The sequence below is a fragment of the Cariama cristata genome, unplaced genomic scaffold, assembly GCF_000690535.1.
Source record: "Cariama cristata isolate BGI_N322 unplaced genomic scaffold, ASM69053v1 scaffold13307, whole genome shotgun sequence".
In the NCBI taxonomy this organism is placed as follows: Eukaryota; Metazoa; Chordata; class Aves; order Cariamiformes; family Cariamidae; genus Cariama; species Cariama cristata.
In genome coordinates this window covers 1-15,621 of record NW_009626164.1, presented here as the reverse complement: position 1 = coordinate 15,621, position 15,621 = coordinate 1, and the positions used below count along the sequence as shown (strand labels likewise).

Genomic DNA, 15,621 nt, shown 5'->3' with positions numbered 1-15,621 from the left:
CAAAGATAAATAAATTCTTTACTTTAACATCAGACAGTAGACCATAAAACGAAGCTATAAGAGCATATCACTGCACATGAAGGGAAATTCATTCTGCTGCTAATGCCCGTAACTTCCCCACTGAGACTAATGGATATCAACAGGAGAACAGACAGCTGAGAGTGCTAAAATACGCACTGGGTTTTTTCTAAGCTTGTGCTGGGTGCACTACTTGAAATACAGAATTGCTGAGTTCTTCTTTCTCCCCAACCCTCAAGCTGACGTAAAATGCTCACGTTTTAATATTAAGTGTGATTAACTATTAGCATAAATTACCAGGGTTATAATGAATTCTCAGAAAAAAACTTGATTGTTTCTTCGGAGCTATGTTCCACTTATACACCAAGTTACAGTTCAGTTTAAATAAAAAGCAACTCCCACGATGGGTATTGGAGAAGAGGTCAGTCTAAAGGATGCTGGAGGTCCCTCCCACCTTTGAAACACATAAACATATGTGTTATTTATGATCAGCGTACTGCAGGGACGGGCTGATCCTCCGGAGGTGAAGAGGAAGAATCAGATGATCTTCCAAAGGCGAAGGGAGAGGAGAAAAGCCAGTTAAGTTCCCCAGCCAGGGCAACGATTTATGGATACGAGCATTTTCTAACTTCAACTTCTTCAGCAAGCAGACCATACGCACACATCTTGCTCTTCAAAGGACATCTTGTGCGTATGAGTAAATTTGTCCAAATCGTTTTGGCTCCGGCCGCGGTAGTATGTTTAGTACACTATTTCCAGATGTGTTTTCTATCCCCGTCAGTCCAGCTGCTGCCTGAAGCCAAGAGAGTTACATAAGCTGCAAAATTTAATTGGATTATTTAGCCCAAATCGTTGGCTGAAGGCAGTGGGGCTGGAGAGGACCTGCACCACCACGGGCTTGGGAGGGGAAAGGGAGGGAGCAGAAGCCAGCAAGTAAATGAAAGAGCTCATAAAGCAAGACTGGCCTCCCCATCTCCCTCGAATGTTTTCTCATGCCTCCCATCCCGTTTACAGAGGGTGTATTAGACGGTATTTTATTAGAGGTATGTTTTCCTATTTTAACAACGATCAAAAAAGAACGCAACAAGCATTTCGAAGACACGAGCACTTTCTCTCCGCACCAACAAGCACTTCCTGACCGTGCAGCTCCATGACATGGAATAACACATCCAGCAACTTAGTTTTCCCACAATAATATTTTTTCCCAAACTTTGGCTGCTGCGGCGGCTTATTTTCCATTTAAGGGCATAATCCTGCTTGCGGGATAACCCATCCCAGCAGATCTTCACAGATGCAATTATTAGGGCAAAGTCCTAAAAAAGAAAAGTGTTGCAACTATTCTTGGGGAGAAATCAGGAAAGAGAAGAGAGAAAAGCTGAAGAGTTTCCAAATGATGCAGCTATCAAAGTGTGCCAGAATGATTTTGTTCCTTTTATTTTTAATAAAACTGCATAGTTAAGTCAGAAATTAACACAGGTATATAAACTCGCACTAAACTTTGGACAGGTCGCCTACGCCACTGCTCAAACAAAGGGTACTTGCATGCTTGAGAGCTACATAAACCCTTGCCATGAGGCCCTGGATGGACTTTATATGGCTTCACTACAAATAATAATAATAAAAAAAAAGCAGCCTGGCATCCTTCTCTGCCACTGCTGACAGCATTCCCACCGCTCTCCACCAGGCAAAGTGCCACGGATAAATTCAACAGATTAAAACAGCCAGAGCAGTACAACGGGCAGGGATGCACTCAGTTCTGCTGGAAACGGCGACACAAACCCTGCGAATGGCACGCAGCGCTCGGAGAGAGAAGATGCCTCTCACCGGCCCCAGCTCTGCTCCCCAAAGCATCATGCACACAACAAACCCCCAAAATCCAGGGCTGTGACGCTCCACCGCCCGCATCAGTGCTGCAATTCATTACCAATATTCCCATGAATGAGAAGCTTCGATTACCACGCTGTCCAGAGTAATAGTAAACAGCAGTGGTGACCAAAAAGCTATTTAAAGAAGGGCTCTCTGCCACTATCCCATGATTACTAGTTATGGAAATTTTTCAAAAAAAGGGATACAAAGAAAGATTTCCACAGGGCACAGCGAGCCATACAATTTGTGCTGTGCTTGGACTTTGTAAATCAAAATCCAAGCGATGTTTACAGCGCTCTAGTTGTTCCTTAAACTTTATTTTTCTTTACTGCACGCATTGGATGCCCTCAGTGAGCTGCAGCGTAAAGCTCTCTGCGTGACCGATGGAAAGCAGAACGTTGGCACAGCCTCGTCGGGCGAACCAGCCTCACCCCCCTGTCATCTGCATTAAGAGCTTCAACAAATTTGTGTAATACCCGGCATTATAGAAATGGATTTCCAACCAGAAGAGCAGTTGGCAGGATTAAACGAGTAGAAAAGCACATGCACATAAAAAAATCAGGAGGTCTGCACAGGAGCTAATGGAGCAAGCAGAAAATAACTGGGCATGCTCCCTGGGCTCAGGGACTGCTTCGTTTACGACAAACAGTAATGTCTCATTAGAGGAGAAACAAATATACTAAAGATGAATATTCCATCTTCGCCTGGCTACATTTTAAGTGTTAAGCCAATACAAATTCTCAGGTTATATTTCACAAAAATAGCTACTCCAAAAAATAACTGCTGGCAGTGCTGCAAAGCAAATTTCATTTGAAAGATAAATCCTATGTTCTTCACAGGCAGATGTGAAAATACATCAGAATTTATCATAACAGCCCCTCCCAGGGGCAAAAGAAGCCACAGAGTAAACTTACAACTAAAAAGTTGTTTCTTTTCCCTTCTTCCCCTATATTGCTTAACTCAATAGAGACAAAATTACTAGCAAACCAGCAGTTACGGCATCTTACAGATGCTACACACCTTCCCAGAGCCGCGGTGCTCTGCAAAGTCAATACGGAATCAACCCAGCACTTGGGATCATCAGTAAAACACTTGGATGGCGAAACTACACGGATGCTGCAATTACTGTCATCACAAAAATAACCATTCAGTTCCACTTCTCCACCGAGGCAAGACCGTACCAACCCTCCGCTAACAAACACAGCCTTGTCGGGGTGTCTGGGCACGAAGGCGCCTGACCCCAGCCAGTGCCTGCCAGGAGAAGATTGCTGGCAGTATAAGGACCTGCTCAACGCTGAGCTGGTCCAGGACACTGTAGCATCACTATTTCTAGCTGATAAAAGGGCAAGCTCAATCTACCTCCACAGTTCTGTGAAAACTCCTACAAGCTGACACATGAAATGGCCTTAAAGATGCTGTTCGCTGCAGGATTATAAACCCGGATCACCACCGTCTTCCCTCTTGCAGCAAGAGCATCGCACTGAAGGGCAATGATCCATCTCTTACAAGGATGGGGCAGGGAGCAAAGGAAGAAGCCTCTTTAATCAATTAAATCCCAGCTTGGTCTGAGCTTGCAAAGAACATCCCTTGGTCACCCCCCCAAACAAAATAAAACTCCCTATGGGTGCAGAAGGTGTTGGAAATGGAGTGCAGAGACACATGCATGGTACCCAAGAGTGTGCTGGATGCTTAAACATTAAAACCTGTGGTTCTATTCAGTTCTGCACCTGCAGTTCTCAGCTTCATGGCTGGGAAAGGGATGGATTCAGGGATGGGACCACAGTGACAGGAGCTAGAATTGTCCCAGGCAGCACCTGGGTACTGAGGGGTGGCTTCCAGTCTTGTGCCTCTTGCAATCTCAAGAAGACCTTTCTGGAGTCAAAGTATTTTTAATTAGGACTAAATCATTAATTATGATTAGTAACTTTAGCTTTTAAAAAAGTGTGAAACAACCAATCACTTTTACCCCACTAACTATGGGTGGGGAAACATATATCTAAAGGAAACCTGGTGTGCTTGGCAAAGCTTTCCTGCTGCCTACATCAAGGCAGGCATAAGCTCAGTGATGACCTGCGGTGCGACGGAGCTGTGCAAGGATGGCACCTCCCGAGATCTGTACCTTTGGCCAAACCCTGGAAATCCGGCTGGCCAAAAGTCCCTTGGGTTCAAGTGCTGGAGGCAAACCTGCACCAAGAAACAGCTGTTTCTATGGATTGTAGCTTGGAAGAAGAGCTTAGGCTTTTGGGATTGCTCTTTTTTTTTTTTTTTTTTTTAAGTTGGTTTACCATATATTTATCCCATCTATAATCTCCCTTTGCCTTGCATCTCCATTTTGAATTATTTATCATCAGGTATCACATTCATTTGCATACTTTATGAGGTGCAAACCAAATGATTAGTCATTACATATTAGACTTTCCCAAACCATCTGTGCCAGGCTCTGCAGCAGTTCTGGTTTGGTTTTCTCTAGTACCTGGGGGGACCGGGGAAATCCAAGGGGAGAATATTGGATGTGCTGGAAACACGGAGTAAAATACTCCACATGCTTGCTGACAGCAAAGCCTTATTACTCTGTTACAGCCGTGCTCCGCAAGGAATGTGCAGACTATCAGCTTCAGCGTAATTTAACCGGTGATACAAATTGCAAGCAGTATTATTTCAAAGACCTTTATTTATTGATTAGAAACAAAGTCCTTATCCTCTTCCTGCTCCCTCCTTGAGTCGTGCTGATTGCACACAATAGAGAGCTATCACTTAAAGAGCCAATTAAGTCAACTTCTGAAAGGTAATTGAATAGCTGAAATTCTTAGTGCAATATTGTACTGCATTATCTTGATTGAAACGAAGAAAAAACAAAGCAGTTAGAGCAGCAAAAATTAGAGAATGAGGCATTGGCCATAGGTAGGAATACCGAAATGGATGGTCCCATTACAAAAAAAAACCCCGAAAGACAATGATTTTCTTTCAGCGGTTACTTCTAACCCCTGCCAGAGGTGTGAGAAGGGAAAAAAAAAACCCAAACTTGGTCTTGTTTATTTTCTGCACTTGGCAGGACTTTACGAGGGGTCGGTTGAGCTGTTGACCGGGTGCAAAGAATGGTGTTGGCCATGGCCACCCCAGCGCACCCCACCCCAGGGGGGAACCCAACATCTGGGTGTCCCATACTCAACTGAAAGCTTTCATTCAAGCATTTCTTTTGGCTGGGGCTTTACGAAGATAACGCCTTCTGTATGGGTTCACCCACACTTGACTGAGGAGTTCATACTATCCTTTAGCAGAGCCATCAACAGACCTTCTCTCTTCTGCCCTCCTGGCTACCTTCAAAAGCACCTGGAGGATTTTACATCACCTCTGGGATTTCCATACCATGGCTCAATTGGGCTAAAGCAAGACTAGACCTGTTAGGAAGGACATAGCTTCAGTCCCTTAGATAAACCAAGCTTAAACAAACAAAAAAAAAACCAACAAAAAAAAAAGGGTGGGGGGGCAGAAAGTGATTGTAAGCCTGCCAATACTCAGAAGTTATATAAAAGCACTCATTTACATGCAGTAAAAAACCACATCACAAGCTGAGAGAAGAATCCTCAGGAACTTGAAGATGTTGGCTGTACGTGGTCAAAATTCACCATCAATTTTCAAGGAACTACCAAAGTCACAGCACTCAGGCTATAAAGCATTTACACAGGCACATAAAAAGGAAGGTTTTCCCAAAGTAGGAAAAGAGGCATCACAAAACATAAAAATCTCCCTCTTTCTTCTGCACCGACAGCAGACTTTGGTGTGACCTACCACCCCTGTCCTCCAGCCCCTTCATCTGCTTGGGTTTCCACAGCAGCACAATCAACCCACCCAACCCAACCTCGGAGCAAATTAATGGCCAACTGCTGCTTTCCTGGAGCTGCTCTGGCACCGTCTGCCTCCCCACACGTGTATTTTGTCTAGCACTGGAGTCTTGCTGAAGAACATACAGCGGAGCGGGGTGAGATGCTGCAGCACGGATGCTTTCTCCGGTTGTCTGCCCAACAGCAACCACAGCGCTTGAGGTCCTTGTCCTGAGCCCCACCAACTTTCCAGCCCAGTACAAGCACAGACCTCCTGGAACAACCCAATAAATGCCATTCCTCCGCTAGCAAACATGCCAGCAGTGAAATGCAAACCCATCCTTCTGTAGACGTGGCTTCTGCACTTGAGGGGCTGCAGGAGGGATGGTCAGAGGGAGGTTTCAAAGGGATTTATGCACCTTGCAGGTTGGGAACCTCTCCTGTGCCTTGATTTCCCACCTGTGAAATGGGCTGAAGGATACCCAGCTGACTTTGTACAGAGTTTTGCTTTTCATCACCCTACTTCCATGTCTAGGAGCCCGGTGCCACCACCCTCAGCCTGCTGCTCTGGGGCTTCGGGAGCTGTCAGTCTGAGCCAAAACATCCATTAATCCATCGGGAATTTGGCAGTATCACGTAACTAACCTCTGAAATACATGTGGTACCAACATTTGCCACCGGGCACCAGAAATACGGCATTAGCACATACCACCGAGTCCTGCTCAAACGTACTCATTTTTGTCAGTCGCTCCCCAGTTTATGTTGCAATTATTTCTGCAATTTCCACTGTAAGCCAGGATACGATTTTAAAAGCTTGAACAATTTTTTCAAACCTGAACAGCCTTTACGCTAAAGAAGCCAGAAGGAAGCCTGGGCACTCAAATAAACCCCAAGACTCCCAGTCCTCAGACAATACTCCATAAAACGGGAGCTTTAGTTTTTCTTAAATCAGCAGACTGAAAGCTCATCAAATACAGCAAAGCACCAGCCTCTCCCTGCTCAGTCAATACTTGAGACTTGTTCTGTCTTTTCAAAAGCTCTTTTCAGTTACACAATCAAAAAAAAAATCTGTAAGGACTATATCTACAACAGCTCTAAAAATTGTTCGTACTTTCCCTGAGAGCTTACGTCAACTCGTCGGACGGAGAAACCAAGAGGAGAACAAACATTTCACGGAGCAGCCATTGCACATAAATAACACGCCCTGACACGGATGCACCGTGAATACAATTACATCCTCACATCAATTACTAGTACACTCCAGAAACACCGTTTGTAGAAGACAAACAAATAAACAAACAAACGTAAGCTGGAAATAAGAAATTATTTGGCATTCTAGCAAGCCACTTCAACTTATTATTTGCTGAGACACATTGTGCTGGTTCGTATTCCAATAACACATCCGTGTAACCGCACAGGTACAAGGGAAGCGTACAAATCATCTCTCGCAAAACAACCGTTGGCAAAGAGCAGGATTTGTGTATTCATTGCTCACCACTGAACAGTTACATACATTTTAATTCTGACCTCAAACACAATTTGCACCACGGCAGATGTTTCCTACAGCGCAGGCTTCCTTTGGATGACAGTTAATTCAGTTTGAACATGGCAGCAATGAAGAAAGGGATTTAAACATTTTCTGCTTATTCTCCAAGCTTAATACTGCAGAGGTAAAAATGAAGGAATACTAAATTGAACAGCTAAACTTGTTTCTCCCAGCCTCGGCTCTGAATTCAGATCAGCCCAGTCAGCCTGCACTTCCCCGTCACCCAGGACTCCCCTCTCTCTGAGACCAGCCTGTGTCGAAAAGAAATTAAATTATTTTAACAAGGTTCTGCCGAATGCGCACACTGATGTAACCCAGAGGAGAATACGCCTCTTGTTTTAGGCTGGTTAAGTTTCACCAAAAAAAGGAGGCACGCTCCTCTGCAAAACTCTTCTTCCTCGGCCCTTGTTACCCTCGGCAGCTCCCTCCTGTTACTCTACATTAATAAGCAGACCATTATTTCACCAGCCGCAATCAAAACCTTCCGTAAGATAAGATCCAACTGCAATTTTACATTCACATAGCTGCCCATACTGAAGAGCCCCGAAATGTTGTTAACGAGTTGTATGCAGAGGGATCGCCTCTTCGCCTATCGGCGGAACGGGCTTGGGACGTGACAGCTGCTGAAATCGTGCACAGGCAAACAGTTTAAGGGGAAAAGAAATACTGTAAATAATTGACATCACGGCAAGAAATGTAGGCAGAGCAGAGGTAAAGAGGGCGACTCAGAGGAGTCTGGCAGCAGGAGAAGAGATCAGGACTTCTCCTGGAAGTCAAACTAAAGAAGAGTGCACGTACAAACAGATCCACACCTTCTCACCTGTGCACTACGCCACATACCAGAAGACAAAAGAAGTTCTTGACCTTTTCTGCACTGCTTGGCAATCCAAATTTTACCCACCTACGAGCAGTCTCTTGCCAACATCTTCCTCTTTCCTCCTCTCCACCAAGCTGATGCAAACGACCCCCATGCTCGTCCCCAGCACTGCAGCAATCTTGGTCACCAAATAATGCTGATGAGTAGACGTGGATTTTAAAGGGTCAATCCTGCCATTGATGATGGCCTCACCTACATGGACTCACTTCTCCTAGCCCAGCCTTTCATGGTGAAGCTATGTGGAAAGCTTCCCCGTGCACCCAGCACGTTCGGGGCACACCAGAGAGGATCCTGCTCTCAGCTGGGGCTGCTGAGCACCACGGGGTCACCATCAGGGGTAGCTGCAGAAATGACCACCTTTGGTTTGAAGGCTTCAAGAATATTTAACCAGTGCTCTGGAACAACAGATGAGTGCTTATAGTTTCAATCCCAGCAGTAAAACACCTCCTTTGATGACTACAGCTGCTACGAAGGGCTAAAGGTCATCATTTTGCCTGACCTTTAACTATTACAGCAATACTTAGTGACCTGCATTTTAGAAGTTATGAACAGACAACACTACTCAGGCTAAGCAATCTGCCACTGCCTTGACAGATTTCCAAAGAGACGTGAAGTACCTGCCTTTCTCAAGTGACTTGTACGATGCACACACAGAGAGCTCTGCAGATACCCAGAAAAACCCACCGTTTCCCTCTGGGTACAGCTCACCCAAGCAGGAGATGGAAGGAGACAGTTTATTATGCTCTGTGGAGGCAAAAATTGGCACAACAGCTCCAGGTACCACTTCATCACAGCACAGCGTTGAAGAAAGGAGACTTCAACTAGCAACTCAGCTAACCAGACACCTTTAAAGAGGAGCGAGTAATGAGATTTCTTAGCGAGTAGTTCATTCAAGGGGCGTGCAGTGACACCAAGAACGAGGTAAAAATCCCCATTAAGATCTCTGTGCAAGTCAAGAGCATGTAGGAGGGCTGGTGTTCTCAGAGATAAGATGGGTATCTTGCCTTGCACAGCAATCAATCGATTTTTAGGGGTCAACTGCCAGACCCCACCAGACTCCTCTTGCAGAACGTGGGCGGTTTTAGGGCAAAAGCCTGCACGAGGCATCACTGTTAAAGTTCAGCCCTGCTCCTAGAGCCACAGGACTACCAACTGTGACCAGGAGGTGAAGAAACCTTGATAATGACTCTTCTGTGCAAGCAATTCAGTTTAAGAGCTGCTGTTCAAGAAGCATGTCACCAAGATGAAAGGTGACCACATTTCTTAAACATGATTCATTTCTTAAAGAGTTTTCCAGAGGCAGCAAGGATCCCATGAACCCTCTTGTCTACACACAGCCCTGTAGGCAAGTGCCTCATCGGGGTGTGCCTAATGGTGTATCAGACCCTCATCCAGCCTACCTGTCCCAAATCCAAGCCTAGTATGGGAGGGCTGAGCTTCACGTGCCTCTAAGGACATGCTCTGGTTGGGACAGGCAAGTGACAGCTCACGGTGGTGTGAACAGCAAATCTGGTGTCAAGAGCAACTTCTAGTCCAGAGCAAAAATAGGCATACCAACTCCTTGGATTTCAGCGCAAGACTGGCCCTTGTAACCTCTTTGTGCCACATGAAGGAGATTGGAAACCCAAGTCCACCTTTCCTGTTTGACTTCTCATTAAAAGCAAGGGAGCCCTTCTGTACTTCCGAAAGACATCTGGACCTTAACGGTACTGTCATGCCAGCAAGAAAAGATGGGAACCTTGCAATTCAACAGGGTCTACCCCTGAGAAACTACATTTGGGCACTCTCCACGCGGTGAATGATGGAGTTTTTCCTCGACAAGACAGCCACGCAGAGCATCTGTCCTCCAGTGCGCAAAGGGATGATGCTGACTGCCCATCCTCCTCTTCCAGCTAGAGGATGGCTCACAGGCAGCCAGCTCAGCTGAAGTCCCCAGACCTGGCTCCCGTTTTCGGATACACAGCCTGGCTCACCGAAGGATGCTGCAGCTGGTTCAGGCAAGCCTCAGTTCGCTTAGTGCGAGGCTGGAGAGAAACGACTCTCCGACAGCTGGCAAATGCAGCTGCCTGCAGCTGATGGGGGATAACAAAGAACCAGCCGCTGCTTAGAAGTGCGTTTCTGTCGCCCATACCTCCGAACAGCAGATTTCCTCTGGCCACGGGGTGGTAGAGAACAGAGAGTCCGTAACGCAGATCTCTGAACGCTGGTAACTGATCCAACCCCATCCAAATGTCACGGTTGCTGTCAATACAAAACTGTTCCTTTCTCTTCCTGCCGTCCTCCACTTCATCCATGGGGCATCCATTAGGTTCAAACACAAAGGCAGCAAAGAGCCTACAACAAGAGCCTCATTAACTGACTGTACAACTGGATTTGTTTTGGAGTACAGTGCCGTCCCCCGCACTGCAAGGCAGAGCTCTTGCTGGAGGAAAAAAAATAGATCAAATTAAAAAATATCTTGCATACCTTAATATTGCAAGCAGCTCTTCCGTCAGACTTAAAACAACAGCATTACCGGCTGTAAAAGGGACAAAAAACCCCAGGAAGTCTCCCAAAACAGCAGACCAAATGAAAAAAGAAACAGATGAAGGAGGTTTCAAATCTGCCCTGGAGAGAATGTGTGTTGCAGCTTTAACCTGCTGCAGGGAGGGTGAAAAAAGGAAACAGGATAACAGAGACCAGAAATCAGATTTATTAGGACCAACCAGGTAGATAAAAGACAGATGATCACCAAGCGATGATGGCTATTTTGGAATCAGCTGACTTCTGAAAATGTCTAGTCAGCTTTAGCATTCCATACACATGAAATTAGTGTCCACACAAGAGTACTCTCCCAGAAGAACAGGATTTAATGCAGCCGAGATAATTATCTAGATCCTTCTTTATCCCATTAGTGGTTTTCATTCGCATCCTGGAACACCATAAGCGGATTGTTCAAGAATTATTTGCCATCCGCTGTTTCAATCCCGATTGGAATTATCTTTATACCTCAGTATGAAGAAAAGAGATTACATCCCTGCCAGAGCTTGCTGCAATGCCCTCTTTTCTGAGGCGCCTTTTATCATTTTCATTCTATAAAGTAATGAAAAGAATCAGAAAACAATTGTCATGGCCATGATCTTGCCCTCTCGTCCTCTTCCTTCCCCACACACAGGTTTGGGAGGAGGAGGAGGAGATGCTCCTCCACCGCATCCCCTGCAGTGGATGCACCACTGCACCTGCACAGGGATGAAGCTCAATGAGACTCGGTCATCAAATTATCCAGGACAGGATCCAGAAATGCTCCCAGCTTCCTTTTTGCACCACGCTCCACTAATAAAAGAACAAGGATGAAACTGTTAAAACCAATTAAACAAATCAGTTGATGTAAGAGAAAGAAGTGGGATTCACTGCACCAGAGATCCCAGGGGCGTATGCTAAACGTCGCATCCTGCGCTCTCTAGTAATATATGTCACTATGCAAGCTCCGATGGAGATAAAGCCAGCATCATTCAAACGGCCGACACAATCCCTTCCTTCAAGGCCTAAAACAAAAAGACAACAAAATTCCCCTCCCGGCCACTCTAATCTCCTGCCAGGTTTTGTATTAATGGAAGAATTCAATCTCCTTCCAGGTATGGCGAGGACACAGCTCATCTCCCGACGGGCATCCGCGAGTCTGCCCAGCAGCGAGTAAAGATGCCTGGCTGTCACAAAAACTATCCCTCCTCCTTATAGAAACAGGAGGAGGTAGGTATTCAGACCCGACAGCAATAGGAATGCATGTATTTTTTTTAAAAAGCATGCTTTACGGCTGTGTAACGAGATCTGTAGGAGAGTTATCTTTACAAACAAGTTATTAAAAGGGGGAAGAGGGACACAATAATAGCAGGTGCCAATTACTCAGCTCCCAGCAGAGACTTTCCAATTTCTCACCTTCCCCCAAAGCACGATGTGTTGCCGCACGGCATCACCTTCACTTCCACGTCTAACACCCTCTCGGAGTATCGCTCCTCTCCCAAAAAGCACAGCCGCATCGCTGCTGTGCCGCCCCACCAACCCTGCCCCAGAGTTGAGACCAATACGACATGAAAGTTTTTGTGAAACAGCAGAAAGTAAATAAAATTATCTTTTTATTTGACTCCAGAATCCGGCCACCCCTCCCGCCAACAAGAACAGCAAATTTGTGAGCTAATTGAGACTGCCAGGTTTGCATCTCTGCAAATATCTGCTTAGTTTCAGGAACAAAATGCCGGTAACGATTTTGTTATTTTAAGACGGCGGCATAGTTTCAGACAGTAAATGTCCACATTGCAACTGGAGCCGTCAGAGAGATCCCATCCTCTGAGGCAAGCACACCAAGGCAATGATTAATATTACAAAAGTAATCCGAGCCTTTAAAATCATTATTTCCAAAATCAGCAAATAATTACCAAGGCCTTCAGCAATCAATACTCAAGATAAACAGACAATTAAACTGCAGAAGAAACAGAAGAAAGTAGTTAATATTCGCCAAACACAAGCCAAATACACTTCTTCGTGGTAACCAAACACTTCCAGTAAATAGATATTTGAGCTCACTGGAGAGGCACTTTCAGAAAGTAATAAATTAATCTAATAAAACAGACAGACAGGGTGGAACCAGACATTAACGAAACACAAACTGATCTATACGGAGCCAACCCACAATCCATGTCCTAATTACGCTCATCCACAGCCCTGGGTACTTACCTCACCCACCCAGGTCAGCTCTTCAGCTCGGGGAAAAGACACGGTTCACGCAGACTCGCTGGCACGACAAAGCAGAGAATTTTAGCCATCAAATGACGAAGTTTGTGCTCAGCTAGAATTTGCATTTCCAATTTTTTTTCTAAATACTTCTCGCTCCTCAAAGTCAGCCAATTAATCTCCTTTTAAACATGGTTCTTGCTTTGCCTTCAAATTTAGTTTAAGCTCCATCCACGAGGTGCGGGACGGGCTCTCACCACCCGGCAGTGCCAGTCGCCCACGCGCGATGCCCGTGCAGGCATCCCCACGGCACGTCCCCACTCGGGAACCGAGTGGGTTTGTCCTGGGGGGCTGCGCCCTGCCTCGCCGTCACTCCTGGGACCCGGAGGGACTCGGAGCAATCCCTGACACTCGGTGCAAGGACCAGCAATATCTCCTCCCCAGCAGCCCAAACTTTACCAGCTTCTACCCAAAATCATTGCTTGGAGTTAACGAAGCCACGCTATTAGGTGAGCATCTGGTAAAGTTCCTCAAATGGTGGATAACTTGAGCTGGACAAGATTAAGAGAGGGGGAGACGTGTGGGAAGATGTCTATCCTGGTCATTTTCTGCAACATCAAAGGAAGAAGGAAGGGGGGAAACGGAGGGAAATGGAAGAAAAAGAGAAAATATATCAAAGGCAGCTCCGGAGAGAGCGCAATGAGAGACGGCATGAAAAAGGGATAGTTAAAACACGAAAGGCGAGATCAAATAAAAGCAAAAGATCATAGTCTGGGTGCAGAGAGGAGGGAGGGGAGACCACCACACCATTTTCGCCAGCATTAACTGAATAATTCATTTGACAGGTACTTGTCTGTGGCAGCGGTTGGGTCCGAGAGAGCCCAACACCGTCCAGGTCCATCCACCCACCCGAGCAACCCGTACGGTCAAACGCTGTTCCTGCTCTTCCCATCCAGCCTGGGGACACACCATGGGGACACTGCACAGCAGCTCTGCTCCCCTCAGCACCCGTCTTTTGGGGAGGAATACAGCAATTTAGCCTTCACTCAGAAAACTTCACCAGCTTCTTCTGTATGAAGCTCTTGGTACTGGCAGGGTTGGTCTTGCTACTATGCTTTCACTAAAACAGGCTATGTGAATGTGTACTGCCATTACACTTAAGTAGCTCATATCTCAGTACTGGAAGCATTTCTTTCATTATTTACAAGGGTTTCTGAAGGCTATACGACTTTTTTGGTACCACAGGTCTCCTATCTAAGCCATGAAATTCCTCAGAGCAGTGATAATACATAAAGGATTTATTGCAGCGTACATACAAGCAGCGAGTGACAAAAAAGGGTTTCCAGGTTAAACCTTATTTCCAGAAAGCTCTCGCCATCGCAGGGAGAGACGAAAGACCTGTGTGCTCTAAGGCAGTCTTGAAAACGTGACCAGGATGGTCTGAAAACTCACTGAGGAACAGACGTGGTCCAGGCAGCAGCACGGACACCAGCCAACGCCGTGCTCTCCCCCAGTTCAGCATCCATCCCGCTACCAACAAGTCCTAAAGCACCGGAGCGACAATTATAGTTACGGGTAAATGGACACTGCAACGTAACAAAACTCATAATGAAAATAAAAGACAGGTGGAGACTAATTTTTACACAGAAGCTTCGTTAAAGCCTAACGACTTACATTTTCATGCTACTGCTGTCCACTTTAATATAAGCAGAAATGAAAATATCTTGCACAAATGTGTCTAGTCCCTTCAAAATACAGATTAACCTTTAGGTAAGTATTTATCCTGTATGTAACGCAAGAAGGCAGGAATATTTAAATATTAGGGGAGTCACTCCAAGGCAGGGGCAGGCAGGAGGGAAGATGGAGCTACAGAGCCGTCTCTGTGCATCAGAGACGTGTCCATGCTAACGCACGGATCCTGGAGACTCAAATGTGACTTGACACCGGGACAAAAACAGAAGGAGAAGCAGCCAGTGCCACAATTAACACAGAAAGAGATGATTTAAAACTGAAATCTGCCCCTCCCGGATTTTCTTGCTTTGCAAGAGAAGCCTGACGTGAGCTCAAAAACACCCCCAAGAAGGGCATCACTGAGTAAAAAGCCTCCTACACTTCAATTCAAATTAAAAACGCAGAAAAAATGCATTTCCCTCCATCAAAGACAACAACTCTCTCCCCAAATAAGGAAGCTGTTAAGCAGATGCTTGATCAGCACTCCCCAAAAAGCCTCTCCTCCTAACAGCGTTAACCTGCCAGCCCCCACTGAAGTTCCTCCGTTTATTTTAATAGTTTCCATAATCCTTTAATTTGACCAATTGTCCTGGTTTCGGCTGGGATAGAGTTAATTTTCTACCTAGTAGCTGCTATAGTGCTATGTTTTGGGTTTAGAATGATGTTGATAACACACTGATATTTTCAGTTGTTGCTAAGTAGTGTTTATACTAAGTCAAGGATTTTTCAGCTTCTCATGCCCAGCCAGCAGGAAGGTTGCAGGGGCAAAAGAAGCTGGGAGGGGACACGGGCAGGACAGCTGACCCAAACTGGCCAAAGGGATATTCCACACCATATGAGGTCCTGCCCAGTATATAAACTGGGGGGAGCTGGCCAGGAGGGGAGGATCGCTGCTTGGGGATCGTTGCCCGGGCATCGGTCAGTGGGTGGTGAGCAACTGCATTGTGCATCACCTGTCTTTTCTTGGGTTTTATTCTTTTCTTGCATTCATTTTCGTTACAATTATTATTATGATTATAGTACTTTTTATTATTGTTAATATTATATTTTAGTTT

At 45.7% G+C, this 15,621-nt stretch overlaps 1 protein-coding gene across 1 annotated transcript in view; it reads right to left on the bottom strand.

The window, feature by feature from the left end:
* MGAT4B (mannosyl (alpha-1,3-)-glycoprotein beta-1,4-N-acetylglucosaminyltransferase, isozyme B) overlaps positions 1-8,222 on the bottom strand; it is a gene marked incomplete at its 3' end in the record, with an annotated part of 37,058 nt that extends 28,836 nt beyond the window's left edge. The window contains exon 1 of the mRNA XM_009703912.1: positions 8,153-8,222. Coding sequence (XP_009702214.1) covers positions 8,153-8,222 — 70 coding nt within the window. The remainder of the gene's footprint in view (positions 1-8,152) is intronic.
* Between the last annotated feature and the right edge of the window lie 7,399 nt (positions 8,223-15,621).